General features: G+C 49.3%; 1 protein-coding gene across 1 annotated transcript in view; it reads right to left on the reverse strand.

Moving 5' to 3' along the window:
- Nucleotides 1–17844, reverse strand: part of TCERG1L (transcription elongation regulator 1 like) — a 247776-nt gene that overhangs the window by 87430 nt on the left and 142502 nt on the right. Inside the window, exons 3-4 of the mRNA XM_049855609.1 lie at nucleotides 4312–4400; nucleotides 469–557 (exon numbers count right to left, since the gene is read on the reverse strand). Coding sequence (XP_049711566.1) covers nucleotides 469–557; nucleotides 4312–4400 — 178 coding nt within the window. The remainder of the gene's footprint in view (nucleotides 1–468; nucleotides 558–4311; nucleotides 4401–17844) is intronic.

The raw sequence follows: 17844 nt of genomic DNA on the forward strand, positions 1-17844 counted from the left end.
TATAAAAGGGCATCTTTAAAAGCCAAAGCCTGTGGCTCCCTTGTGGAAGGTATTTTGAGTGTGGCGTACTCACATTTCTGGAATCCTCCCAGGGCACGTGGAGAGGGCCAGGTGAACCATAATTAACGCTCAGTCACTCTTTTTCTCAGAGTCCAGGGAGAAAAGGCCTTTGAAGTGTAAAGCAGCCTACATTTTCCTCAAACGCAGCCTTCCCTGATCTACACGTGGCAGCGCTCTGACTTAACACACGTTACACACACATTGGAGCAGGATCACTTATCACTTAAATGCTGTTTTTCGTTCTGCAGGACGTGAGCACAGTGTGGAGCTATGCCTCTCGCGAGCTGCAAATTAGTTTTTAAAGCCCCGTACTGTCCAGGGAGCAGAGTTTCTCTTTGGCGGCAACAAGCAAGAGCTGCGACAAGGCAACAATCTTTCTCAGGGCTCTCGGGGTTCAGAGGGTCTTACCAGGGGGATCCGGGCACCGGGGCGGAAGCCACAGGCCTGCTGCCCTTGGCTAGGCTCTCCTCTCCTCTCACAAGGATAGCGGGCGGCTCCTTAAACAGAAAGAGAAGGGGGTGGTCAGTTACTTATTTTTAAACAGTCATCTTTCTTCAGTTACAGGCTACCCGGTGAAGAATAACAAAGTCTCCTGCCGATAGGCCTGCCCATCTCCAAACAGATAAAACAAAACCAGTTGCTGTCTAGTTGACCCTAACTCATGGCAACCCCCTGTATGTCAGAGCAGAAGTGTGCTCCATAGGGTTTTCGGAAGTAGGTTGCCAGGACTTTCTTCCAAGGCACCTCCCAGTGGGTTCGAATCTCCAACCTTTCAGTTGGTAGTGGATTGAAAACTGTTTGCACCACTGTTTTTGTTCTGGGAAAGGAAATCTCACTGACTGCATCTCTGGAACGAGCCTGATCCAGCAGTTAGAGACACCCGAGCATTCATGGCAGAAAGCCTGAAGCCACGAGGGGCACTGGGCACGGCTGGGGCTGGCCCATGAACGTCCTTTGTGGCAGGGGAAGTGACGCGCTCATAGTCTTAACAATCCCAGGCCCTCAGAGTGTCCAATTTCTCCAGAGCTGATCCCAGCCTCATGGGTCATGCAGTTGGGGGTTGGGCTCGTGGAGCCTGGTTTATGCAGTGCAGCGATGCTGACGTACTGCAGGCGTTGAACGGCATCAGTCTGTGACTCCCCATTTAAAAAATAAAGAAGCTTCAAACACGACGTCACCTAACGTTTAGGGAATAAATGAAGAAGAATTATTCCCCAAAATTAAAAAGAAATTAAAAAAAAAAAAAACTATGCTGGGACACTTGACATTTTGATTAGAATTTAGACAGAAACAAAAGCTGCCCAAAGTTAGCAGATGTGGACAGTTGTCACTCCAGCATAAAGGGGGATTCAGGAGTCAGACGAGCGTGGAGCTGCACAGCGGTACGGCAGGCCTCGGGTCCTGGAAGTCATGGGAACCGGGTCCAGACCAGGCTTCCTCTAGCGCGGCTGCATAATGATAATGAGAATTTAAAAAAAAAAAAAAAGTGCCACATTTTTGAGCTGCTATAAGAGCAATGAATTCACAGCTAGTGTGGTAAATCCTAGTGGTGACGAAAGGGTTTTTTTTCCTTCCTCCCAGCTGTTTCCATGGTTTTAATCTCAAAGTTAGGGTACCATGATAATGATTTTACTCTCTCTCAGAAAGTCAGTTGAGATAAAAAGACAGTAGTACATTTTTCAAAGCAACAATAGTGTTCTCAACTGAGGATTTCGGGAGAAATTAAACCACTAGATTCATGAAAAAACAATTTTGAATGTCGTCCTAAAATTTTGGAATCTCTCTTTCTACCACCATCTATTAATGTCAGAACAGTATGAGATACCATAGGTGAGAAAGCGATTAACCGACTGATTGACCCGTCTCAACCAAATGAGGTAGGTGCTTCAAAACCCTTTGGTGAAGCGCCCATTGCAAAGGTAGCCACACAAAGGAGACAGCAATTGCACAGAAACCCCACGACTCACTTTCGTTGTCTCAGATGCTTTCCAATAGCGATGTTTGAAAGGAAAGGGCTAAACTCTGGAGGCACTAAGATACACAATTTGAACAGAAGTGAAAAGAACCCAAAGTATCTATAAAGTCAAGGATGAAATAAATCCCAAACAAATGGACCCAACAAAGGTGGCCTCTGGAGACTATGGATAACTGCGGTGAGGCTGCCTTCTGCTGAGCCCAGTGAAATGAGGATGAGGAAGATCCCTGTCATCACGAGGTGGTCATCGCTGGAGGAACCATGTCAGCAGGGACATTGGGACACATCCTAAGATGAGCATGAAGAAGACAGCTTCTGTGTGGCCCCTGGCTCCTGGTACAGAGTTCACTGACATGTCACACAAGTCCCAAGGGAAAGGTGGGGTTGGTTGTCTCACAGGCATTTGTCCTGGTATCTTACTGGGATCTCCCCATGTTCATTTTGATAGACGTTTGTGATAAATAAGTTCAGTAAATTATTTTAACTTGTATAATTAATGCTGAAGTAATGCTTCGCTGCTAACCAAAAGGTTGGAGGTTCGGTTCCACCCAGAGGCACCCTGGAAGAAAGGCCTGTCAATCTACTTCTGAAAACTCAGCCATGGAAAACCCTATGAGCACGGTTCTACTGTGACACACGTGGCATTGCCATGAGTCAGGGCTGACATGAGAGCAACTGGATGGTTATTGTGAACTCTAAGTTTGTAAGTTTTTTGCACTTTTCTGTTAGCAGAAAATATCTTTGTTCCCTGTAAGAAAATAAGATCCGGATAAATAATTAGCCTAACAGGGAAGACTTGGAAACAGTTGTCTTAAAAAAATATTAAGACTAGAGTTTATATTACTAATCCAATTAGAAGAACGAGCGGGAATTTTCATTATGAAGTTAATTGAACAGTGGAAAGTCGGGAAGAGTCTCTGAGTCGTAGATTATCCCCGCTAATTATTCAAGTAAATATGGTAGGACGTAATTTGCAGTGGGGACTGGCACTTAAATTGGGTGACACCAACGTTGTCTACCGCTAATTACCACGGCCTTCTTCACGAGGTTCACGCTGGTTGTGATTTCCTGTTGGCGATAAAAGTGGCTAATCATGGTATAAAACTCCTGTTCCACACTAAGGTAATAAAAGTGAATTAGACTCACAGAACCCAGAGATAGAGTATTTATCTGAAGCACCAGAAAGGCTATCTGCTTAATTAATATGTGATTCTGGCATGGATGTTAATCTCTTATAGGAAAAGCGTTCATCAGGGAGCAAAGGTTTAATTTGTGCAGGTACGTGTGACTACTTTATGCCATTTAGCACGGCACTAGTGATCTAGGAGGAGAGGCGACGTCCGTGGTCACCCCGGGCAGGAATGATGCTAAATGGGAAGCCAGTCCAAAAGCCACTGAGGACAAACGTGACTAAAGACCTCGAGGCAGAGAAGTACCTGAAAACAATCAAGTAAAAAAGATCTCCACACAACACTGAAACAGACCAGCAGCTCCAGGATAGTCGAAAGATCAGAGCAAAGGAAGTACGGTCTGCGATTTTTAAATGTAGTGATAAAAGCGGACCATTTGGGCTGTTCAGAGCAAGAGCTGCACTACTGAAGACACTCAGTGAATCAACTGTGTAATCAATCTTTAAAATGCCATTTGGCAGCTAAGCAAAGAGAAGGATCCAAAGCTGGAATGTTCAAAGGAAAACAGACGTGTATTGGGTTTTCCTTAACAGTGAAGCGCAGACACGAACTGTGCCCTGGGCCAGCAGCGTCTCTGCCCAAACACGGCTCTGTGAGTGGCCTCCCCAGCATGGAAAGGTGGGGAAGAGGGAAACTGGAAGCCTGGCCTGCTCCCTGAGCCTCCCCCTAGTGGAGCATCCCCAGTGAGCTTCTGGGGCCTGAGCACCCTCTGCCTACCCCTTCGCCCCCAGTGTTCTCAAACAACTTGCTAGATTCAGTTCTCTTCCACACAGCAGACAGGGAAGGATTCATTTGGCAATAGCCACGTGGGAAGCAGATGTTTCAGGTGTACTGAGTCCCTGGCTGGTGCAAATGGCTAAGTGCTGGGCTACTTAACAAAAGGATGGAGGTTCAAGTCCACCCAGAGGGAAGGCCTGACTATCAGCTTCCAAAAAATCAGCCATGAAAACCTTATGGAGCACAGTTCTACTCTGACACACATGGGGCTGCCATGAGTCGGAATGGTCTCAACAGCAGCTGGTTCTGGAGCCTCACCCTTGGAGTCTGGTTTAAGGTTTAAAGTGCCTGCAGGGCCCCGATACGGACCTTGTCCTTGGCTCCGGCCTGGTTCTTCCTCTCCGCAGGCAGCATCAGGGCAGGGGGGCCGGGGGCTTGGCTGTGCTCTCTGCTTTTATCTGTTGGACCGAAGCAATCGTCATTAACATTCCATCTGTCACAGTAAGCTGAGCCCAAGTCAACAATCAAAGACAAAAATCGACCTTGAAAACTCAACTCGGTTGACCAACTTATGAGTTCCCATGTGAAGGTCATACTTTCACATATCTCAGTTGTGGTCAAATTCCACCTCCAGGGTGGATGGCCTGGCCTTGTTCCCAGTCTCCGGGCTGGGGAAGCATTCATTCTTTCACTGTCAGGTGGGATGGGAGCTGTAGGGTTCTTGTAAATGCTCTGTAAGAATTAAAGCTAAACCCCAAATCATCTAGCCATACCCCAACCAAGCAGATGGACGCTTTCATGAGGGAAAACCCTGGAAGGGACCTCATTAGTCTGAAGGGCAGAACTCTGAAAGCCCAGCGCTGCTAGGACAGCTCTGGGGTGGATTCCTTCGGGGCTGAAGCAATGAGCACTGCTTCACACAGACGTGGTGTGTACGCATGTAGATATCAACCTATGCACAAAACACACATGCACACATGTGCACACACACATACACATAGACACACATATGGACACATGCACACACAAATACATACAGACACACATGAACACATGCATGCACAGGTATACACGTGTACATGTACACAGACACACACATTCATACACACAACACAAGCACACAGACAGGCATGCATGCATACATAAGATGCATGCACAGACGTCCACACAAACGCACATGCACACAGACACACATATGGACACATGCACACATATACACAGACACACATGTACACATAGACACACATATGGACACACATGCACACACGAGTGCACACAAGACACGTGTACACACACGTACACAAATATATAGACACACGCACACATTACACACAAATACACACATGACTACACAGACATACATGTACACAGTTGACAAAGAGCTGGAAAACTGTCCTGCAGCCACGCAGGCTTTGGAACCAGGGGCCTGGTCCATTGTGCCCATCATGGTGTCTGGAACTGGAATGTTTATAGCCTCTGGGACAGCCCCAGGACAGCCTGCTTCTGTGTCCTCTGTGTAAAAGCCCCTTGCCCAGCTCATGCTTGGCTCAACACCACTTTCCAGAGGCACGAGGTGCACTGAGGCAGCCTCAAGCTTAGTTCAGGACCCCGACACACGCAGGTTCTACTCCTGGACAAGGGGCAACACATGACGCCATCCTGACCCCCCCCACTTCCCCAGTCGGTGTCATGGCCGCTGGAGCTCTGGAGTCTTCCGCAGCCACTCTGAAGAGCGGTCCGCCCCGCAGGCACTCTGTGTCAGCCGAATGGCTGGTTCTTCCAACAGAACAGCTGCCCTCAGCTCAGGCTGCCGGAAGCCACGCTGACCACCAGCGCCTGGCTCTGGTGGTCTCCACAGGCACTCTGGTCTTAATGCAAACATGTCTAGAGCTTAGGCTCTGGCCAGCGCTCCTCCTTCACATGGGTCCAGCCATGGTTGACCAAGGGCTCCTGGTCAGCCATTACCACCACCGCTCAGAGACATGCCTTGGGACCCGGCAACGCCACTGTCACCTGCTGCCACATGCAGGGCCACATCAAGGCCAGCCCTGGTGAAGTGACTGTGCCTCTTCATTGAGCTGAATCACCAAGCCTGAGTAGGGAACTGCACTCAATCCTCAAGGGCAGTGGAGGTACTGCCACTGAGGACAGTCACCAGGCAGAGCCACTGGGTTACATCAAGCTGTCCAGAACACTTTTCCTTTAAAAATCGCTCCCTAAAGACTACTTCTCTCTTTTTTTTTAATTGTACTTTAGGTGAAAGTTTACAGCTCCAGTTAGTTTTTCATACAAAAATTTATACACACATTGTTATGTGGCCCTAGTTGCTCTCCCTATAATGTGACCACACATCCCTCCTTTTCACCCCGGATTTCCTGTGTCCATTCAACCATCTCCTGTCCCCCTCTGCCTTCTCATCTGGCATACATTTAGTCTCATGTATCTACTTGAACTAAGAATCACACTCTTCACGAGTATCATTTTATGTCTTATAGTCCAATCTATTCTTTGTCTGAAGAGTTGGCTTTGGGAATGGTTTTAGCTCTGGGTTACCAGAGAGTCTAGGAACCATGTCTTCTGGGGTTCCTCTAGTCTCAGTCAGACCATAAAGTCTGGAAAAAGACCACTTCCTGATGAGGTGTTATGGGTAGCGAGAAGCCTGCACACTGGGACTTCTGTTCAGGCTCCACACCAGGCAGTCGTGCCCCTCCCCTATTCTGTGTCCTCGTCCACAAAATGGAACCAGCACATTTTGCACAGAAGTCACAGAGGCGCTGGAAGATGCACAGAGGTTATTAAAATGGTCATTAGCTAAATGACACTGAAGCAGGTTGAACTGTGTCCCCCGGAAATACATGTCCACGTCCTAGCCCACTGTACCTGTGCGTATGACCCTATGTGGAAATAGAGTCTTTGCAGGTGTCACAAAAGGAATGTGTTGAGATGCGACCACCCTGGATTTAGGGTGGCCTTACATCCAGTGATGGATGTCCTTGTAAGAGAAAGGTGAGGGAGACTGGAGACAGACACACAGGGAGGAGAAGGCCAGTGAAGAAGGAGGCAGAGATTGGAGGACGAGTCTACAAGCCAAGGCGTGCCTATGATTGCCAACAGCCTCCAGAAGCCAGGAGCATGCTCCCTCAGAGCCTCCAGCAGGAGCCAACCCTGTCGGCACCATAAAAGCAGCCAAGAGAGAAAGAGGCAGTCTGGAGCACCGCCGGTCCCTAGAGGCACAACGTTAGCAGAGTGCCTGGAGCCAGTCAGGCTGGACCTTCAGGCCCTGTCTCTCTCCGCTCCATCCTGTGAGGGATGAGGTGGTCTGCTCAGCAGGGAAGACAAGAAATAAAAGCAAGCTGAACCCACCCTCCTCCACCCCTGCAGAGACCCAGTCCAAAACAGACTCAAGAAAAAGGAGAAAAGCTTAAACTTGAAATGAAGCTGGATGTTTCACTCATTGCCCTGGACCCCACGTATGTCATACTGAACAGAGGCCTCTTCTGTGACTGGAAACGACAAGGTGACTTTTCCTAGAATTAACCACCCATCTGTCTGTTTGTTGTACTGTGGAGGCTTGCATGTTGCTGTGACACTGGAAGCTATGTCACCGGCATTTCAAATACCAGCAGGGTCACCCATGGTGGACAGGTCTCAGCAGAGCTTTCAGACTGATATCTACTAGGAAGAAGGGCCTGGTGACCTGCTTTTGAAAACCAGCCAGTGCAAACCCTAGGAGCACAACAGAACATTGCTCAATAAAGTGCTGGAAGGCAAGCCCTTTAGGTTGGAGGTATCACTAGACAAGGACATCATGCTTGATGATGTCCCTCTAAAGTAGGGGGTCAGTAAAAAAACAAGGGAAACCCTGAGTGAGATGGACAGGCACCATAGCCACAACAACGGACTGGAACATACCGACCATGATAAAGATGGCACAGGACCAGGCAACGTTTCATTTTGATATACGTAAGGTCATCAGGAGTCAGAGCCAACTGACTCCAATGGAGTCAGTTGTTCCATTTGGATTTCATCCGAAAAGTATGGGAAAGAACCAACACCACACAGCATGTCGGAAGGTCAGGCAACGAAAGAATGACACTGCATTTGATCCCATTCTACACTCTGTTTTCAACATGGCAGTCAAACATAACAGACAAAGCACAGTATTTACAGACGTAGGTCTACCTCAGTATCTCTAAGAGCAGTAAGTAAACTCGCATTGTAAAATATGTCAGGAAAACTGACAGCAAGACTGTGTGTCTACAATACCCTTCTCAAATGGGAATGGCACTGCTGAAGTTTATTCCTCAGTTACCTTGAGTAAACACATTAAGATCTTTTTATTGAAAATAGTTGATCTTTTCAAGATTCAGGTATTAAAATCTGGCTTTTGAGAGCAAGAATTTACAGCATTCACCATGAGTGCTCCTTAAGAAGACCTTTTAGATGATCATTGCAAAGCCCCTAATCTCAGATGCACGTCCCTCGGAATACCTGTGACAAATGTTTGTGCCTTGCCCTGAATAGTTTCCTTAATAGCCAGCACTCTTTAACAGTTACTGATTCTGCAGCCACCTCAGAGGTATGTGGATCAGCCGGTAAACCCCGGGCTCACTCATGCGTAATTGGGTCTGAGGCTCAGCTGTTGCACCATCCAGTGCTGCCTCTACAGCTCTCCACGGGCCACTTCCGGGGTACACTCCGACATGCTTAAGTACTCTTTGCTTTGAGCCTGTCCACAAACTCTGATAATGTTGTCATAAAACACTCCCTTGAGGGTGAAGAGAGCTAGTTTATGGGGGAAATCAACAAGTCGTAAGGTGATGGGCGTTCAAGCACTTAGGGGGCTGCACCATGTATCTCTCTCCGCTGAGAGAGGCATGATGGTAATATCTGTCTGTGCAATCCATCTATTGATCAAGTCCAGCTCTGGGCTGTGAAGTGCTCCATGACGACCTTCTGGGTGATTTTCCTCCTTGCAGGGCTGAGCAGCAAGGAGAACTGAAAAGGTGGCATGGAAGTCTGGAAGGAAAGAAAAGAAGCCATTTGTGCTGAAAACTGCCATGTTATTCCACTGACAAGTGTGTACTCACTGCTCCCGTGGAGTCCAGCTGAACCCTAGGTGTTTGAGGGAGAAGGGCAAGAGGGGAATGGTGTGGGCACTTCTCTCAGGAGGCTGCAGAAATTGGGAAGGGTGTCAAGAGGAGAATGTTCAAGGGCCCCTTGAAGGAGAATAATGGCAATAATGAGAAAAATGAATAAAGAAAAAAATCAAGCTCCATCTTTTGGGCAAGACTTAGCCTTGGAAGCTCTGTGGCTCAGCGATCGACCAACTTGTCTTCTTGAAAGAAGAGGGGGTACACTTGCCTGTGTCCTATTCAGGAGTCATGAGTTCAGGGACAACTTTCAAGCATGCCCCTTCTTGTTCAGTGAGTTGGTCAGCCCCAACTCATAGTGACTCCACGCACAATGGAACAAAATGGTAACTGGTTCTGGGCCATCCTCATGATTGGTTGTGGATGGGATTGTTGTGATCCACAGGGTTTTCACCAGCTGATTACTGGAAGTAGATCCCCAGGCCTTTCTTCCTAGTCTGTCTTAGTCTGGAAGTTCTGCTGAAACCTGTTCAGCATCACAGTAACACGTAAGCCTCCACAGACAGACAGGTGGGGGCTGCACATGAAGTGCACTGATCAGGTGACAAACCCAGGTCTCCGACATGGGAGGCAAGAATTCTACCACTGAACCACCATTTGGTCATTACTCGAGATGTAATCAACCTGTTCTCATAGTGTCCCTAACACACGAAGACTCAAAAGTATCTGCCGTCACATGGTATTGAGCCACAGATCAAAGACAGTGACAGTACGAAAGTCCTATCTGACAACAAGGTTTGGTAGTAATTGTGAACTGTAGCTTCAGCAAATACTACTTACATTGAATAAAGCACTGGCATTTTTTTTTTTAGTTTTAAAAGAGTTTTATTTTTAAAAATTATTAAAAAGAACTCATGCAGCAATTAAAAATTGTGTTGTCAAATAGAGATGAGGGCTATATCAGTATCTCCTAATTCAAAGAGTGATTCTCAAATTAAATTTTAATTCAGTAAACATTGGCCTCTCTTGGTCTCAGTTTCCTCACCTGTAAAATGAACTGTGCCTTAAGCTCCTTCCAGCTCTGGAATTACAAAAGTTGGCAATATGGGGACCCTTGGAGTAAATCACAGATTATGACGCTGGAGGGCTTGTGAGAACATTCTTCTGTTTTCCTGCCAGGGGAGGGGAGGTTAGCTCAGGAAATGAATTAGCCAAAAGGAATAGGGAGGAGGAGAGAATTAACCTTTTGTATTCTGAAAGGTTGTCAATAATTTCATCCTGCTTGGACCAATAATCAACAATTAATGTCCATGGAAGCAGCATCAAGAAATCAAACTACACATTGCCATGTTGCATGGGGAAAATATGCTGCAAAAGACCTCGTTCAACTTTTAAAAAGCAAAGACGTCTCTTTAATGATTAAGGTGAGCCTGACCCAAGCCATGGTCTTTTCAATTGCCTCATATACATGCAAAAGCTGGACAACGAAAAAGAAGACTGAAAAAGAACTGACACATTGAATTGTGGTGTTGGCGAAGAATATTGTATATACTGTGGACTTCCAGGAGAATAAACAAATCAGTCTTAGAGGAAATACAACCAGAATGCTCCTTAGAAGTGAGGATGATGAAACTCTGACTTACTGACTTTGGACATAACATCAGGAAAGAACAGTCGCTAGAAAAAGACATCACGCTCGATAAAGCAAAGGGTTAGCAGAAACAAGGGAAACCCTCAGTGAGACAGACAGACACAATAGACAGGATGATGTACTTAAACATATCAATGATCATGAAGACGGCACAGGACCTGGCAATGTTCTGTTCTACCTGTGGTGGCCACAACTCCAGGAGAACCAACAATATCATTCTGAAAATCAACAGTAATTCATTAGCAGTAAGTTCATTGGTGCTCCTTTGACCTCCAAAGTATTGTTCCTTTGGAATCAGCCTCCACTGGAGCGTTTAGAATTAGGCAGGAATTCCTCTCTTCTTAGTTGAAAGGGAACCTTAGTGGAGAGATAGCTCCCACTACATGACCCTGATGGTGATTCCCTGGAGAAGCCCATGACTTTGGAGGCCAGAGCAGGATGACTTGAGCTCCCTGGTTCTTACAGACCATTGGAAGTGATGGGAAGGTCTACAAAGAAAGCCAATACCATCACAGACCCCACGTGCACGTGTGCCTCATGGGTAGCATAACGGAAGACAAACAACGAGACAAGGCTCACCACAAACAGGAGCCATCACAGGGGAGCTGGGGCTACAAAGAGCTGGCTCCATTCAGAGCCCCCCATTCCTGGAGTGTATGCCAATACCTGTGCTGGTTATACAGGGCTGTGGACAGAGCCCCATCTCCTGGATCAGGCAACAACAGATGCTGTGTGTGACAGCTGTGCCCAGCCTGGGGACTCCTTGTCCATGTATGAGCATTTTCGCCTCAAAGAACATACAACACAGCACCCTTATGGAACTGTCTACAGGGGAACAATGAATGATGTTTTAATCTTGAATACTGACCTCCATAAGCATCATCTTAATATAAGGCCCATGATGCTCGGGCAAAGTAGGCATAATCGCCATATTTTATGCATAGGAAGTACAGATAAGAGGAGCCATTTTTCAGATTACAAAGTAATCCAAAGGAGAGGGATGAAATTATCTGTCCATTTATGCTACATTGAGCTCCTTGAAAATTTTGATGGTAAAATTAGAAAAAAATCACACTTTGTATTTAAGATAATAAAAATGGCAGCCTTGGCATCTGCTGTATATGGTTCTAGATAAAGCTTAGCAAATGCATCAGTTTTCAGCCTACCTTCTCAGACTAGGAAGAAAGGCCTGGAGATCTACTTTCAAAACTCAGCCAATGAAAACCCTATGGATCACAACACAACGTTTTCCAATACAATGCTGGAAGGTGAACCCCCTAGGTTAGGAGGCACTCAAAATACACAGTGGGTTCAACAACGAACTTGGGCATACCAATGATAGTGAGAATGGCACAGGACTGGGCTGCACTTCATTTTGTTGTACGTGGGGCCATCATGAGTTGGAGCCGTTCAGCAACAACTAACAACAACAATACCTCCTCAATGAGAACAGATATGTCACAGGGGGACTCTGTTCTTGGGAAAGCATACCTTAGTTCAGTCTTACTGCTGCCTAAATGGGAAATTAGCATGCAATGCGGGCCCGCAGATTCCAGGAGTTAAAAACAAACAAATGACCCCTCGAGAGAATGGAGTACTTGGATTGTGGTGTGCTGGGAAGGGTGTGGCTGCCCCTGGGTGACGGGAATGCAGAGCCCTGAGAACAGACCGGGGGACCCTTAATCCCACTCTTGCCTTTCCTGGGCAGGCTGGCCCCTACCAGAGAGACAGTAGCCCAGCCTAGCTGTGAACGGTGTCTTCAGGATAAAGCCAGGATAGTCTGAGTCCTGCTGTTGAGCACTGCGGGGGGCTGCAGACCACCAGCGCGGGGGGTTGGAAGGAGGAGGGGGTGGAGGACAGTGCTCCTAGGGATACCCCCTCCTTCTCCCAGTGCTGGGCTTCCTAAGGGACTACAGGGACATGGGGTGTGAAGGCAGCTGATCACCAGGACTCTGCAGTGCTGGGGCCGTTCCTGGGAAGGGGGTTACTACCCCTCCTCCCCACCTGGGGGGTACGTGGGGTCTCTAGCCCCTCTCACTGAATCTGATTCAGCTGGGGACATCAGGTCACCAGTCACAACGATTGGAGGATGGATGGGCCACTAACTCAATGTCCAGCCAACTTGGAGCTTGCCCCCTTTCTGTCACAGTTACTAGTCCAGGGCGACGATCATGCTGAGAACCACGGCCACAGACAGACAGCAAATTCCACACAAGCAATGAGGGCGGCAGCAATGAGGGCGACACTGCCGCTGCAGCTACACTCGGGCAGTTTTCTCAGGTGGCCTCTCTCGGGGATGAGATGGCCTGGCACCCACTTCCTGGAGGTCTCCAGGGGATGCTCTCCAGCTCTGCCTTGGCCACAGTAATGTCCAAGGGCCAAAGCGTTCTATATGCCGGAAGGGGGCGCCAGTCGGAGAGCTGGCTGGGAGGGAGGGGTCACCTGCCTGGGTCCAGGCTGCAGGTAGGCTATCCCCACGATTCTGGGCCTGGGCCCCCCTGCTCTTGGTCCCCCACCATGTCTGTGAATGAAGTCTGGAGAGCACCTGGCTGAACTCCACTATAGCTGAAGATTATTTTCATATAAACGGCAAATCATTTCTGAGTCCTCCTAAATTTTTCATAGGGAGAGATTTCCCAGAGTTGACAAGCTGCATAGAGAATTAATTCTCTACCCGCTCTTAACATCTTGTGTTTCCCTGCAGAAACAAAGGTCATAACACCCAGAATGCGAGGATATGAGCGCTGCTTCCTTTCTCGGAAGGCAACGTGGCCTGGGGACCTGCCATCGCTGCACACGCCTCTGCCTTCTGCGTTCACAGCAGGGTGGCGGCACCACTGGAAAGACGACCATGCGGATGTGTGGGTCGTCTCGGCGGAGTGTTCCAGAATCTCGACAAGCATGGCCCGACCCGAGGCCCCCAGCTCACGGACGGTCAGCGTCAGGACGGACAGGCAGGAAGTGCTCTGTGGGCGCGGGGGGCCCCTCAAGGCTGGGTCTACAGGCCCCCCATCATTGCTCTACAGGCGACCCCCCCCCGGTCCCTGTGCCCACCCCCTGGCTCTCATCATCTTGTGCACGACTGCCCAACTACAGTCTGAAATCATGCTGTAAATGGCTCCCCCCGAGCAGCCTGGGATGCTCCAGGAGCGCCTACCAGTCCACGGGGTCCCCAGAAGCCAGACGGTCCTGACACACTGCCAGGGAATGAATGATTAATGAATGAATGATGAATGAACACAGGGAGAGAACTGGCCTTTGGGTAGCTTTGGGCAGTGTTGGTGGGTGGGAGGGTCTGGGCTTGGGAGGGCTGACAGAGGGGTAGGGGGACGTGGTGCCTGGGGTTCCCTTGCCAAGGGGGGAGGGTACAGCATCCAGCTTTTTCTGCTCTGAGTGCCTCCAGCCCACACCTGCCCCACATACACCCCAGGCTCACGGGCCTCCACCGGCAGGAATCCCAGAAGCCCTGAGTGCTGGAAGAAGCATCAGCTTGGTGTGCAGTATTCACAGGAGGTGTTGTAGCTCTGGGGCTTCCCAACCAAGCTGGAGCCCCTTGGGGTTAGGAACTACGTCTAAGTCATGTCTGTACCCCAGCACTGAACAGAAACATTGCATTTGATGAGTTCCATAAAAAAGGCCATTGAAATCTCCTGAGGACTCTCGAGTCAGATGCTTGGAGAACACAGCAGGATGGCACCCCAAACTTGGACCAGGAAAAGCGGAGATGAGATGTGGAGGAGACAGAGGCGGGAGGCAGGAATAATAGAAGGGCGGAGGAGGCAGATGAGCTGGCAGGTCGTCATGTCCAGCACTTCCCCTGGCTCAGGCAGCAGGGACCACAGAGTGAGTGTCTGTGTTCAACCTTTTCTGAAAGTGTGGATCCATTTCCTAGTGCCAGCCAGAGCCATCTCAGCAACACCACCTCTCCCAGGCAGCATGGGACTGCAGCTGCAGAAGGAGGAAAACATCCGCCCACACATAAGTCAGCCCCCAGGATGTCGGTGCATCACACCTGGCCGTGCTGGTCTCACCAAAACGGCTGTCATGAAAGTCACACCTAGGCTCACCACGGCTGTTACCCTGGTGACTTGAGCTGGCACCAGGGGGCTTAGGGACCTGTCCATCTGTGTGGTGGTAGCTTCACACATGCACATACACATAACATGCACGAGCATGCACGCACGCTGGTATGCGTGCACCCCCACAGAAAAGCCCGTTGAATGGTGGTGTAGTTAAAGCTATCACAGAAGATAAATGCACCGCTCATGAACCCACTGCCAACACATGTCAGAAAAGAATGGGAGAGAAGCTGGCATATACATGCGAAAATGGACAACCAAGCAAATGTTGCAGAGTAACTTCTTCTATCACTACTCATCTGTCTGTCATACTGTGGTGGCTTGGGTATTGCTGCGATGCTGGAAGCTATGTCACCAGTATTTCAAATACCAGCAGGGTCACCTATGGTGAAGAGATTTCACTGGAGCTTCCAGATTAAGACAGACTAGGGAGAAAGGCCTGGCCACCTACTGCTGAAAACTAGCCAGTGAAAACCCTACAGATCACAACAGAACATTGTCAGACTCGCTAGCTTTGGACAGGTCACCAGGAGGGATCAATCATCGGAGGAAGACATCATGTTTAGTAATGTAGAGGGCCAACGAGGGTGTGAGAGACCCTCAGGGAGAGGGATTGGCACAAAAGCTGCAAGATCGGACTCAAGCCAGTGATCCTGAAGATGGTGCAGGACTGGGCAACGTTTCATTCTCTTGTACATAGGTGGCATGAGTCAGAGGCGACTCAATGGCAGCTATCTACAAACTAATTATATAAATAAGTTGTCTCTATTATAAACACAGAGCTCTGATGGTGCAGTGGTTGAGCGCTACGGCTGCTAACCAAGTCAGCACGTTGAATCCACCAGCTGTTCCTTGAAAACCCTATGGGGCAATTCTACTGTGTCGTATGGGGTCACTATGAGTCGGAATCCACTTGATGGCTACGGGTTATTACAACACAGAAGCGCAGTGCACTGCCTTAGCGGCATGGGCCACATGGTGGAGAACTGTCCCCAAGTGAAGCATTTCCCCTTGTCGTGATAAAGCCCCATCTGACCCCAAGGCTCCGTTAACTCCTCTTTCACGGTGTGTCAGAGGGACCGCGTGTGCCATACCCCGCATCCTGCAGGCCTCTGAGCACAGCTCGCACGTCCGGGTGTATCGGAGTGGACACAGGGCCAAAGTGTCCGCTGATGGATGGACAGAGGGGTTGAAGGAGGAATGGAAGGCTCCACAAATTATTCCAAATTGGCACCCACCGCCGAGTCTCTATGGACGTCTGCTCTAGGTCCACACACCAGCTTCTTTTGGACTCTAATGGTGCTGACACTCCAAAACATAGCCCATCAGCCCCTCGACTCTTCTCCTGTGGTTTAAAGCTCATCTCCACTATTTTCTTTTCTCTGAAAATGAACCCTGACATGTTGTCATTTTTATCGAATCAGCTTCTCCACTCTGGGACAGTTATGAAGTTTCTTCTCTCCTTTTGTCCTGGGGCTTTTCTGACTGTCCTCGTGTCCTTCTCGGAGCTTTGACAAACACGGCTGCTCTCACAGAAGCCTGGGGTCACCATGGCAAAGCCAGAGACACACAGTCTAGCCCACTGTCCAGCGCTGGAGACCTCGGCAGGGTGGTGGGCCTGTCTTCAGAAGCAGAGCCTTGGCCCTGGAATTCTGCCTCATAGCGTGGGTCTCACAGCGAGACCTCCTGCTGCAGCTTCCTTGGGGTCTGCTGCATGCAGGGCCACCTGTTTCACTTTTAGTAGGATCATGAACTTAAAACAAGACAATGTTACAAAAAGACATCGTCGTTGTTGTGAGCTGCCATTGAGTTGACCCTGATTCATAGTGACCACACGCGCAATGGAACGAAACGCTGCCCGGTCCTGTACCATTCCCGTGACCAGTCACAGATCAGACCCTTGTGATCCGTAGGGTTTTCATTAGCTGCTTTTCAGAAGCAGATCGCCAGGCCTTTTTCTTCCCTGTCTGTCTCAGGCTGTAAGCTCCGCTGAAACCTGTTCAGCATCACAGCAACATGCAAGCCTCTGCTATAGACAGGTGGTGGCTGTGCACAAGGTGCATTGGCCGGGAATCAAACCCGGGTCTCCAGCCTGGAAGGTGAGAACCCTACCACTGAGCCACCACTGCCCCAAGCAAATAACATGAACGGGAGCTTAAGGGGATCTTCCTGGGCTAAATTTAGGAAATCAGGGGGCAGGCTAGCACAAGGCCTTGGAGTGGTCTTGAATGACGGAGATGCAGCTTGCAGGGAGCCCCACCCGACAGAGCGTGCAGGCGGATCTCAGACCCCCAGCCCACAGAGCCACTTCCAAAGCAGCAGCCTCATCAGAGGCACTCAGGGTGAGTATCTGGTCTCCCACACTTGATGGCTCTTACTTTTTACCAAGTAAAGGAACAGAATCAACAGATGGGCATCTACCCTACACTCCAAAGAGTCGCAAATCAATTGTTTAACGAGAAAACAAAGCAATTCCAGTAGAGCCCTGCTAACGGCTCCTTCGCACTCACGTTTTACCCATTAACTTCAAAATCAAAATCAAATAAAAATTCATGGTCTTTGGTTACCAAGCCAGGGTCAGGGAGATTGCAGGGCCCCCAGCTGCCATGATGGCCAAGTTAGTGGTGAGTGGTTTGGGGGAAGGAGCTCTGCGGAACTTCCTGGCCGCTGGCTGCTCTCCGGTTGGAGACAGCCAGGGCCTGGGGGCTCTGGAGGCGGAGGCTCCGTTCTGACGGCCTGGGGACGTCAGGGTGCAGGGAGGGAAAGTGCAGCCTCCGCAGCCGCGCGCCCCGAACCCTCCGGGGGCCTCGGGCCTGGGGCTTTCTGCCGCCCCTCCCTTCACCTGGTCAGTGGGCCAGGAACCAGGTGAAGAGGGGCACGCACCCTCCCGTCCCGGGTGCTCAGAGGCGAGGCACCCACCTCCGCTCAGAGGCTGGCCTGTGCACTCCAGCAGCCTGGGAATCAAATCCCAGCTTGGCCACTGACTGACCTGTGGTGTGAGGACGATGGCTCGGCTCCAAGTTCAATTCCCTTTTTCTGCATTGAACTTTAGATGAAGGTTTACAGAACAAACTGGTTT

Source organism: Elephas maximus, chromosome 16 (assembly GCF_024166365.1).
Source record: "Elephas maximus indicus isolate mEleMax1 chromosome 16, mEleMax1 primary haplotype, whole genome shotgun sequence".
NCBI lineage: Eukaryota > Metazoa > Chordata > Mammalia > Proboscidea > Elephantidae > Elephas > Elephas maximus.